General features: G+C 39.0%; 1 protein-coding gene across 2 annotated transcripts in view; it reads left to right on the top strand.

The window, feature by feature from the left end:
• Nucleotides 1–1,607: 1,607 nt before the first annotated feature.
• Nucleotides 1,608–12,090, top strand: part of LOC127441923 (single-stranded DNA-binding protein 3-like) — a 140,992-nt gene continuing 130,509 nt past the window's right edge. For both annotated transcript variants that reach the window (XM_051699497.1, XM_051699496.1), the window contains exon 1: nucleotides 1,608–1,817. In XM_051699497.1, the coding sequence (XP_051555457.1) occupies nucleotides 1,762–1,817 (56 nt within the window). In that variant the 5' untranslated portion in view covers nucleotides 1,608–1,761. The remainder of the gene's footprint in view (nucleotides 1,818–12,090) is intronic.

Here is a 12,090-nt window from a genome sequence, read left to right as displayed (position 1 = left end):
TGAGCCTGACATTCCTTTAAAGGTTCTAGCTCTCAAGATTAGAATTATCAAAATCACATGGATAAAAATGACATTTTAAATTTTATGAATTCAAGTTTTATACGATATTCAGTGTTGGGAAGTTACTCAAAATAAGTAATCCACTACAAATTACTAATGTTTTCTCTGAATGTAGTCAGATTACTTTACTGATTACTTGATCTAGAAAAGTAATCACATTACTATTTCTTTTACTTTTAAGTTACTTTCTAAAATACTTTTCCTGGAAAAGTGTTAGATTTTCCTCTCAAATTCAAAATGTCTATATTTCCTCCTCATTCACTGTCGTAAGCCTTTCAGATGTACATATGAATTCATATTTTAAATGTATTATACATAGTACTTTAGCGCAAGTAATGTACTTTAAAGTATTTACTTTAATTGAAAGTCAGTAACTGTATTCTGATTACAAGAACTTAAAATGTAGGGGGTCCTGGGTAGCTCAGTGGTAAAGACACTGGCTACCACCCCTGGAGTTCGCTAGTTCAAATCCCAGGGCGTGCTGAGTGACTCCAGCCAGGTCTCCTAAGCAACCAAATTGGCCCAGTTGCTAGGGAGGGTAGAGTCACATGGGGTAACCTCCTCGTGATCGCTATAATGTGGTTCATTCTCGGTGGGGCACGTAGTGAGTTGAGCGTGGTTGCTGCGGTGGATGGCATGAAGCCTCCACACATGCTATGTCTCCATGGCAATGCGCTTAAAAAGCCACGTGATAAGATGTGCGGGTTGACGATCTCAGACACAGAGGCAACTGGGATTCGTCCTCTGCCACCCGGACTGAGGCAAATCACTACGCAACCACAAGGACTTAAAAGCACATTGGGAATTGGGTATTCCAAATTGGGAAAAAAAAAAAAAAAACATAAAATGTTGTGTATTACACTACTTTTTATGACTAAAAAGTAATTAGATTACAGTAACTAATTACTGTAAACTAATTACCCGAACTAATTACTTTGTAATCAGATACACCCAACACTGATAATATTATGTACTGTAGTATAATATTAACAAACAAAATCTGTCAGTAATTGCTGGACTACACCTTGAATGTCATAATGCTCTATTAGAGTGACTAAACTAGGTGGTTACTTCCTGATTGTTAAAGAGACATTATGAATTTTAGAATTTCAGAAGAAACTAAAATAAAAATGGTTATGAAGTTTGCTCTTCCAAATGTTACAAATAAAGATCCTCAGATGGTGAACCATGGTCAAGCATGAATATTCACTTTGACCATAACATGGGATTTGATTTACAGATTAAACTCAGTAGCCTTGCTCGAGCCACTTCTTGCATCAGCTAAATGTATTGCTATTTAAAATATTATATATAAATATTATTATCTTAGAATATCTCTACGCATATTACATATACAAAGTTTACAACTTGATGATGACACAGGTCTTCAATCCGACGAACAGCTAACGTGCGCATTCCCCTTTAAGTAGCCCCCCCTTTTCTCTACAGCAGAGGGAGGGCGAGCACAATCCTGGAACAGCGATTGAAAAAAAAAAAAAAAAAAAAAAAAAAAAAAAAATCCACCAGTAGACTGTTTCAAGTCCCCCCATTAGAAACTGTGCCTGATTTGTGGCCAGTGTTGGAGATGTAAGAAACAGGAGGAAAACACACAAAGCTGGTAGCTATGGAGATAGAACGTTTTCCTGGCCGCTTCCTTTGACAGGTGTTGAGTTGCTTCAAAGTCTTAAAACAGAGTCCACCATGTACGCCAAAGGGAAAGGAGCTGTCGTCCCATCTGATAGTCAAGCAAGAGAGAAGTAAGTGAAATTTTGCATTGTCACATACAGAGCAAAAACCTGCACGTTCCCTGATGCCTGCGGTGTGTTGCACGCTTTCACAAAGTTGTTTTATTTGAATATTCGGTGCAGTGTGACTGTGCAATAATAATTTTGCTGTGTTTTGTGATTTACTGTGTTGTTTTTTTGTTTGTTGTTTAGTTGGATGCATGCTCCTTTATGCTTGTTCTACAAAGATTTCTTCATTTAAAATAGTTTACTTCGCCATGCATTCAGGTAGTAGATGTTACGTGAAGTGTCACACACATATGCACATGGCCTGACATTTGTTATGCGTTCAGATGATGAGAAGAGTTTGTGGAAAGCTAGGATGCACGCATATGCACTGATGCTCATGATCTTCTTTGGGCTCAGAAACATGCTCCATCACAGCAGCAACTTTTACCTTCCGATTTGCAATAAGCTGATGTGAAATACATCACATTGGGTTCTTGTGCATGAGCTGGTTCCTTAGACGTACAGAAGTGTAATGAAATTATGTTCTCACCTTTGATGAACATAAACATGTTAGAATGTACAAGTGCAGCTATTGAAACTAGTCTAATGATCTGATTGAATGATCCTGTGGAGGATGTCTGCGGAATGTAGAATATTTTAATTGGTTTTCATTACTTTCATTCATTGATCTGCGTCCCACTGAAAGTTATGAATTCTGAATTTCTATATTTGTTGCAACTCAGAAGTCTGATTTTCAATTTATCAGGAGTAGGATTGTAGCATTTAAGCAGTCAGAAGTCATCCTTCCGGATATTGGTTTGTGCATTTAGTATGTGTACAGTGTTGTTTAAATGAAAACATTGTTATATCCTAGTTTGATGTAGTTCCAGGGATGCAAATCGATGTGGCACAACCTTGTGGCAGTGATCAAACTTTTGCTAGTTTGTAAGGTTGTCAGAAACTTCATGATAAGGTCTCATAATTCAGTGATGGCTGGTGTATGTGTCCCATGTCCATGAAACAATGTTGTTACACTGAGTATGAGGTTTGGCTTGTTTCATAGACTACAACTGTATTCAAGTTCAGCGTTTCTGGTAAAAAACCTAATTCATCTGCTATTCTTATACAAATCATTACATTTATGAAGATCATAGTTGAACGCCTTAGTTTAAGAGACTATTGACCATACAAGTTGCTTTGTTGAAGATACACTGAAACCACATGAGTGTGTACATTTCGACATTGTTCATTTACATATAATGTCCTGGATGTTCACAGGGCCAATTGTAGGTCCATGAAGCAGCTCTGTTAAATTGAATGAACACTGTTTTTTTTTTTTCTCAGTAGTGGAGAGTTTCAGGTCTCAGTACACACTTTGCATTGCAACTTGTGGTGCGCTAATATAAAATCCAATTTATGAAAAATGTATCCATCAGAAGGGCATCATTTCTGGCCAAAAGCACAGATGGATCCTCAGTTTGGCACTTTGGTTTCATCAGAGGACTTTTTAGGAGCTTGTCGTTTTTACCCATCTCCCTTGACTGTGAATAATTGCTAGGAAGCTTGAAAACATGATTTCCTAACGATGCCTTTGTAGTATGGAGATGTGTAATTCATTCATGTTTAAAGATGGTTTTATCAGAGAGCCTCGGGCGAGATGTCAGGTGTGCTCAAGGCATGCATTTGGGGGATTTCTTTGATGTGAGGACTTCGTGTGGGCTCTGTTGTGATGAGAGCGGAACGTGGGGACCTGTTTATCTCTAACGATACCTTACAAAGATTTTTCTTTTTGAGCTGTCAAAAAGTGTCATCTGATTTGTACTCACTTGGTTAGTTTCTAATGAAAAATGTCACCTCCCAAAAGCCCTTGTGATGTTTGCTGAGTGAACCCTCTTGATGGCTGTATTTCCTTCTCTGTGAGCCCCTCTGTGAGGCTATGAAAATAGTATTTTGCACCTGGCATTATATTTTAGGACAAGCAATCTGACCTGTGTTTAATGTTTCCAATGCACTCAAGACTCCCCACAGTGCTATATAGTGAGGCTATTTTGCAGTAAGACCTCATGTTGCTGCACACCGTAACATCAGCTCTTTTTTTTTTTTGTCAGTTACCTCAAAACAAACCCACCTGGCGGTGCAATATTATATCAGTGTCTGGGTTGTGATTCTTTGTTTAATGTGTTGTAAATTCAAAACTGGGAGATATCGCAGTCTTTTACTCACTGGAATCTCATTCATCTTCATTGGGTTTCTTTGCGCAACAAGTGCTAAAGTTCCTACTTGGCCATAAAAGTAGTATAGAGCAGTGGTTCCCAACCCTGTTCCTGGAGGCCCCCCAACACTACACATTTTGGATATCTCCCTAATCAAACACACCGGATTCAACCCATCAGCTCATTAGTGGAGACTTCAAGACCTGAATTGGGTATGTCAGAAAAGGGAGATATACAAAATGTGCAGTTGGGGGGCCTCCAGGAACAGGCTTGGTAACCACTGGTTTAGAGCATAGGCATGTCTGTTTTGGAAAAAAAAAAAAAAATATGTGAGGGAATAAACAAACTTGATTTCAGCATATTTATCATAAGGGCTGGGTATTGATACAGATTTCCTGTTTCGATTCCGTTTCACAAGCTCTCGATTCCATTGATTCCGGTTTTGATTCAATTCAAATGGGTAGGCTATATTTCAGCTATAATGTCTATTTTGCTTACATTTACATTTAGTCATTTAGCAGATGCTTTTATCCAAAGCGACTTACAAATGCACGGGCCTTAAAATGAAACCCGACCCGTACACGAGACCGTGTGGCCCGACCCTACCCAGCCAGAATGATACCGTCAGATTTTAAACCCAAACCCAACTCTAACCCGAAATCGCTTAATATCTAATTTCTTCTCCTAGCAAGCAAGTACTGTTGCAATAGGCTGTAATTTATGTAGGCATATAGGCAACATTCGTAACAATACTGAAACAGTAAACATACACAGTTTTAACAAGGCACAGCAGCCCCTCAGTACACTAGAGCAGAAGGGAAAAAAAGCATTGACTCACCGTTTATGCACGGAAACTTCACTTGGTGCAGAACAATCTGGATAATATGAAACACTGCAGCAGTCCCCTCTATGCAGCCTGAACTTGTTCAGATTGTTGAATCTTTGTGACAACTGTGCTAAAAACAATTTAGACGCAGCGCAAACAATGAAACAGAGTGCATGTGTCTCAACATGCGTTTTTGAAATGTGAAGTTCTTTTTAACTTGACATTGTGTTTAAAATGTGCCGGTCCTGTGCGAGACACTGAAGAAAAAGCGAGACACGGTGCAAATGTCAAAGACATTCGTCCAGCATGTGTTTACATAGGAAAACATTGGGAAAACAGAACAGATGCATGCAAAAACACATTTGGTGTGAACGGCCCCTAACTTGTCCATTCATGTGTGTCTGTGAGTGAGAGCACGTGCACGAAACAAGTTCGTTAGGCCTGTTTATTTTTTCATTCATACAAACCTGAACCCGAAGTCCTACTTGAAAAACTGACTCGAACCTGGCCCGAAACCTGTCGGGTTCTCAGGGCCCGTTGGGCCCGGGTCGGGTTGCAGACCTCTATTTGTCATACAAATTTTTAACAACATCTGCAGTATAGGATTGCCAAGTTCTCACTTTTTTGCTTGCATATGGAAGAAAAGCTCTCCAAGCTAATGCTGTAAATTATGCAGGGGACCTTCTAACTAGGTACATTATGAAAATATTAATTAAAAAATATATATTTTATTTGTTTTTCATTTTGGTCACATTTTAGCTTTAAGAAAAAATTTTAAATCAATAAATAAGATATTATATTGCATATAATATATTTTGTTATTTGTTTATTGTTTAATGCATAATTTATACTAACAAGTATTTACATTGATTTGTAGAACACGTGCTAAAAATCAGGACTGTCACTTTAAGAAAACCATCAGTTCTGTAAATGAGCGCATATTAACAAGAGAGGACTGGAATGGCTTCTTTACCTCATCTGAGCTATTCGTGATTAGAATCAAATGTATTTTTTGATCAACATTTGACTGTAAAGAACAGAAAGGGTATCAAAAGAGACCATATTTAATGACAAAAGGATTGCGTGGATCTCGTCTTTTGCACATTGCACGGAATAAGTAAAACCAAACTTTTACTTACAGTAAAAGCATCTCTGTGCTGAACTTCTTTGCCGCTACACTACTCCATCACTGGTGAGTGAAATCTGAAAAATTACCAGTCAGTGGCTAAACACAGACATTTCAGTCACAAAGCCTGAAATTTGTTCTCATATGTAAGTGATTTACTTGCATTGTGTAGAGAGTTGCACAAAGAGTAAAGATTGTGATGCATCGGAAAAATCGATATTTTTACCCAGTCCTATTTATCATTATAAAGAGAGAGGACCCGTGGACCAATGCTGCTGGGACACAAGCTGGGGTCTGATAAACCCTGGCTGGGTCGCCTGGGTGATGGTGTCCTATGTTGCAAGACCCAAAACACCCTATGACCCCAAGATGCATCACTGATGATGTGTTCCAGCGATAAAGGAAAACCTTAAGCATTGTCAGCTTATTAAAGGATTAGTTTACCCAAAAATGTAAATGATCCCATCATTTACTAACCCTACTGCGATCCCAGATATGTATGACTTTCTTTTTTGAAGATTTTTTGAAAAATATCTCCGCTCTGTTGGTCCATACAATGCAAGTGAATGTGTACCAAAATGCTGAATCTTCAAAAAGCACATGCAGTATAACCATCATAAAAGTAATCCATACGACTCCAGTGGATTAATTAATGTCTTCTGAAGCGAAGCTAGGTGTGTGTAAGAAACGGATCAATATTTAAATCTTTTCTTACTATAAATTATCGTTTCCGGCCAGCTGAGGTATGCATGTTCATTAGAGGGTCGCGTTTAAACTGTCTCTGGCTTGTTGTAAGCGTGTTGGCAAGATCACGTTAGAACTGAATCGTGAAATACAAAAAAAAACTGAAGCGCAGTGTTGTTTACAACAGAGGTAGAATGTTATATAGAAGCTGAATTGGTTTTGCTATAGATTTGCATTTGTATCTGTTTCTTTTTCATAATGGTGCTTGCTTGTGCTTATCCTGGATGCCTCAACCTACTGAAAAACGTTAGATTATGTCCGCGGGCATCATCGCAAAAGGAAAATTTACATTTTTCACTGATTCCCTATCCTGAGGTACTGACGATATGGCTGATCGCTGTTCACTGGGTTATCAATTCACCCATTAAATGACTAAAAGTATTGAGGGCTGTGCAGTGAGCATTTTTCCCCTGCTGATTTTAGACCAGCCGAGGGATTAGGCGATATCGACAGGCCAATGTGCTTACATCATGCGAGAGGAAGATTGAACTCAACCTTCTTGTGAACGCCCAAACCACAGCTGGCCGGAAGCGATGATTATAGAAAAAATACGTTTTAAATATTGATCTAATTCTTACACACACCTAGCCTTTTGCTTCAGAAGACAATCCAATTGATGTTGTTTGGATTACTTTTATGATGGATGTATGTGCTTTTTCAAGCTTCAAGATTTTGGCACACGTTCACTTGCATTGTATTGAGCTGAGATATTCTTCTAAAAATCTTCGTTTGTGTTCTGCAGAAGAAAGAAAGTCACACACATCTAGGAAGGCATGAGGATGAGTAAATAATGAGATCATTTTCATTTTGGGGTAAACTATTCCTTTAAGCATAATTGGTGTAAGATCTTGCATGTAAACACGCTCAATGTTTGTTGAACTGATGGCTGTGTATGTTTGTCTTCTCTCACACTTGATCTGATTGGCAGTCAACCTTTTTTTTTTTTTTTTTTCAGAAATATTAAATGCATGGTTACCCCCCAAAATTAACATTCGATCATCATTTACTTACCTTCTTGTTGTTCCAAACCCATATGGCATATAACAGGTGTAATCAATTAAAGTTCCAAGAGGTTCGGTCTTTACATTTCCTTCCCAGCAAAGGTCCGGATAATAGTACGTAGCTTGCACGGTGTCATATAGCTATGAAATTATATAATGTATATTTTTTTTAATAGTTTTTATAACTTGCCACGTTGGCAGCAATAGTACTTGGTTAAAAAAAAAAAAAAACAATCAAAATAGTCTCTTCAGAACTGGGCAGGGATGAGGACATTGGGGGCCAAGAGACAGCCAAAGTAGTGGGGTCTGAGGGATCTTCTACCAAAAGGTTGAAATATTTCATCAAGTCTTCATCAGTCGAGGGCTCTTGGATATGAATATTAAAAGATCAAGTTCGTTTTGAAGCTAAATGACAGCAATCCAGTTTTTGTATTTAAATATTTTTACATTCATAATAAAGTCCTCTCACTTTCAACTGCTTTTATTTTCAGCAAATTAACATGTGTAAATATTTGTATGAACATAAAAAGATTCAACAACTAAGACATAAACTGAACAAGTTTTACAGACATGTGTCTAACAGAAATGGAATAAAATGTCCCTGATTCAAAATCAAAAGTAACAGTCAGTATCTGGTGTGGCCACCAGCTGCATTATGTACTGCAGTGCATCTCTTCCTCATGGACTGCACCAGATTTGCCAGTTCTTGCTGTGAGACGTTACCCCAGTCTTCCACCAAGACAAAACTGCAACTCGTCAGTGAAGAGCACTTTTTGCCAGTCCTGTCTGGTCCAGCGAAGGTGGGTTTGTGCCCATACGTTGTTGCCGGTGATATCTGGTAAGGACCTACCTTACAACAGGCCTACAAGCCCTCAGTTCAGCCTCTCTCAGCCTATTGCGGACAGTCTGAGCACTGATGGAGGGATTGTGCATTCCTGGTGTAACTCAGGCAGTTGTTGTTGCCATCCTGTACCTGTCCACCAGGTGTGATATTCGGATGTACCGATCCTGTGCAGGTGTTGTTACATAGGTCTGCCACTGCAAGGACAATCAGCTGTCCTTCCTGTCTCCCTGTAGCGCTGTCTTAGGCGTCTCACAGTACAGACATTGCAATTTATTGCCCTGGCCACATCTGCAGTCCTTATGTCTCCATGCAGCATGCCTAAGGCACATTTACGCTGATGAGCAGGGACCCTGGGCATCTTTCTTTTGGTGTTTTTCAGAGTCAGTAGAAAGGTCTCTTTAGTGTCCTAAGTTTTTATAACTGTGACCGTAATTGCCTACCGTCTGTAAGCTGTTAGTGTCTTAACACCCGTTCCATAGGTGCATGTTCATTAATTGTTTATGGTTAATTGAACAAGCAAGGAAAACATTGTTTAAACCCTTTACAATAAAGATCTGTAAAGTTATTTGGATTTTTTAAAAATTATCTTTAAATTACAGTGTCCTGAAAAGGGGACGTTTCTTTTTTTGCTGAGTTTATATACACTGGCGGACAAAAGTTTGGAATAATGTATAGTTTTTGCTGTTTCGGAAGGAAATTGGTTCTTTAATTCACCAAAGTGATATTCAACTGATCACAAAGTATAGTCAGGACATTACTGATGTAAAAAACAGCACCATAACTATTTTAAAAAAGTAATTTTTTTTAAATCAAATCTAGACAGGCCCCATTTCCAGCAGTCATCACTCCAACACCTTATCCTTGAGTAATCATGCTAAATTGCTAATTTGGTACTAGAAAATCATTTACCATTATATCAAACACAGTTGAAAGCTATTTGGTTCGTTAAATGAAGCTTAACATTGTCTTTGTGTTTGTTTTTGAGTTGCCACAGTATGCAATAGACTGGTATGTCTTAAGGTCAATATTAGGTCAATAAATTTTTTCAAAAAAGAAACGTTTTTTTCTAGAAACTCATCAGTCAATCATTGTTTTGAAGAATGAAGGCTATACAATCCTTGAAATTGCCAAAAAACTGAAGATTTCATACAAAGGTGTACACTACAGTCTTCAAAGACAGAGGACAACTGGCTCTAACAAGGACAGAAAGAGATGTGGAATGCCAGATGTACAACTAAACAAGAGGATAAGTTCATCAGAGTCTCTAGTTTGAGAAATAGATGCTTCACATGTCCTCAGCTGACAGCTTCATTGAATTCTACCTGCTCATCACCAGTTTCATGTACAACAGTAAAGAGAAGACTCAGGGGTGCTAAGCCTTATGGGAAGAATTGCAAAGAAAAAGCCACTTTTGAAACCGAAAAACAAGAAAAGATTAGAGTGGGTAAAGAAACACACACATTGGACAACAAATAATTGGAAAAAGAGTGTTATGGATCTTAAACCCATTGAGCTTTTGTGGGATCAGCTAGACTGTAAGGTGCGTGAGAAGTGCCCGTCAAGACAGCTACATCTATGGCAAGTGCTACAGGAAGCGTGGGGTGAAATGTCACCCGAGTATCTGGACAAACTGACAGCTAGAATGCCAAGGATCTGCAAAGCTGTCATTGCTGCACATGGAGGATTTTTTGATGAGAACATTAAGTAGTTTAAGAAGTTCTGAATTTTTTTTCAAATTGTAATAGTAATTTTTCACGTTATTAATGTCCTGACTATACATTGTGATCTGTTGAATGCCACTTTGGTGAATAAAAGTACCAATTTCTTTCCATAAGAGCAAAATCTGTACATTATTCCAAACTTTTGGCCACCAGTGTATGTATGGGACATAGGAGGCCTTTTGACGGATACAAATATGGGGATTCAGGGGTTATGCCCTGAGAAAAAATTGATAAATATGTAAAAGTCTGGGGGCCTGGGTAGCTCAGCGAGTATTGACGCTGACTACCACCCCTGGAGTCACAAGTTCGAATCCAGGGTGTGCTGAGTGACTCCAGCCAGGTCTCCTAAGCAACCAAATTGGTCCGGTTGCTAGGGAGGGTAGAGTCACATGGGGTAACCTCCTTGTGGTCACGATTAGGGATTCTCGTTCTCAATGGGGTGCATGGTAATTGTGTGTGGATCGTGGAGAGTAGCATAAGCCTCCCGTGCTGTAAGTCTCCACGGTGTTATACACAACGAGCCACATGATAAGATGCGTGGATTGACGGTCTTAGAAGCGGAGGCAACTAAGACTTGTCCTCCATGACCCGGATTGAGGTGAGTAACCGCGCCACAACGAGGACCTACTAAGTAGTGGGAATTGGGCATTCCAAATTGGGAGAAAAGGGGATAAATAAAAAAAGAAAATAAATAAAAAATAGAAAATATGTAAAAGTTGGAATGGACCATTTTTATATTTTCCTTAAAGTGAGAATCTACTAAATTACAATCAAACAATTTACATAACAACAGTGAAGCATTAAAATACTGTTTGATTATTTAAATACAAATAGGCTTTCCTTGCCACCCATGTCATGATGACGTCTGTGAATAATTTTCACAAAATTAGAATTAGTTTTAGTTTATTACGAAAGGCTCCTAAAATCCTGATTATTGAAGCTAAAAACTTTATTGTCTAAAGGCGGCACGTTAACTTGTCCCGACACAAACCTGGATTAGCTGAACTGCCTTAATCACACATCAGACAGATGAAGACAGCTTCACTTTGCTTTATGTTTGTTTTCTGCAGTGTGTTTAAGCGAAGATGCCAGTATCTGTAGTGGTGTCTCCGCTACAGGAATAAAAGCGCATTCAGCACTAGAGGATAAGCGCATAGCGCTGGACACTCTCCGAGCGCGTATAAACGTATGCTTACACGATCACTTAGCCAGGTGTCATATAACTAGCACTAAGGTTTAGATCTCGGTCTGGACTGAATTGTCCTTCAGTCCGGATTCGGTCCACCTATTAAGTGTCCCTGGCATATAGCATTGGGCAGAATGTTTTTGTGAGTCACCATTCACTTTCATTTTATGGAAGAAATGCAGGGCAAGTGAACTGTGACTTGAGGCAAACATTTTGCCTATGTTCCATGAAAGACAGAATGTCAAACGGGTTTGGAACAACATGAGGGGAAATAAGTTGCATTTTTGAGTGAAGTAACCCTCTGATTTAAAAAAAGCAACTTAAAATATAAATTTTGTCATTAGAAATTCAATACAGTATTGTGAGGTAAAATATTGCAGTACTGTTCTGCACCCCTGACAGTGCTTGAATTAGCTGTTCTGAACACCTCAGATTGGTACGGCTTTCTCCCAGTGGAACACTGTAGATCTGTAAAGAAAGAGGGGGGAAGAGGCTGAGAGAGTAGTCGGTTGTTCCCCTGGGCATACCCTCCAGCAGACCTCTTTTCGGGCTTTTGAACAGGGAGGCTGCGCTTTGATTGAGACAGCAAGCCGCAGGCTCCTGAAGCCTCAGTCAACGACTAAGTCTCCACCACCC

The sequence above is a fragment of the Myxocyprinus asiaticus genome, chromosome 6 (genome assembly GCF_019703515.2).
Source record: "Myxocyprinus asiaticus isolate MX2 ecotype Aquarium Trade chromosome 6, UBuf_Myxa_2, whole genome shotgun sequence".
In the NCBI taxonomy this organism is placed as follows: Eukaryota; Metazoa; Chordata; class Actinopteri; order Cypriniformes; family Catostomidae; genus Myxocyprinus; species Myxocyprinus asiaticus.
The sequence above is the reverse complement of the archived record's forward strand: the minus strand, read 5'-3'. Positions and strand labels throughout refer to the sequence as shown.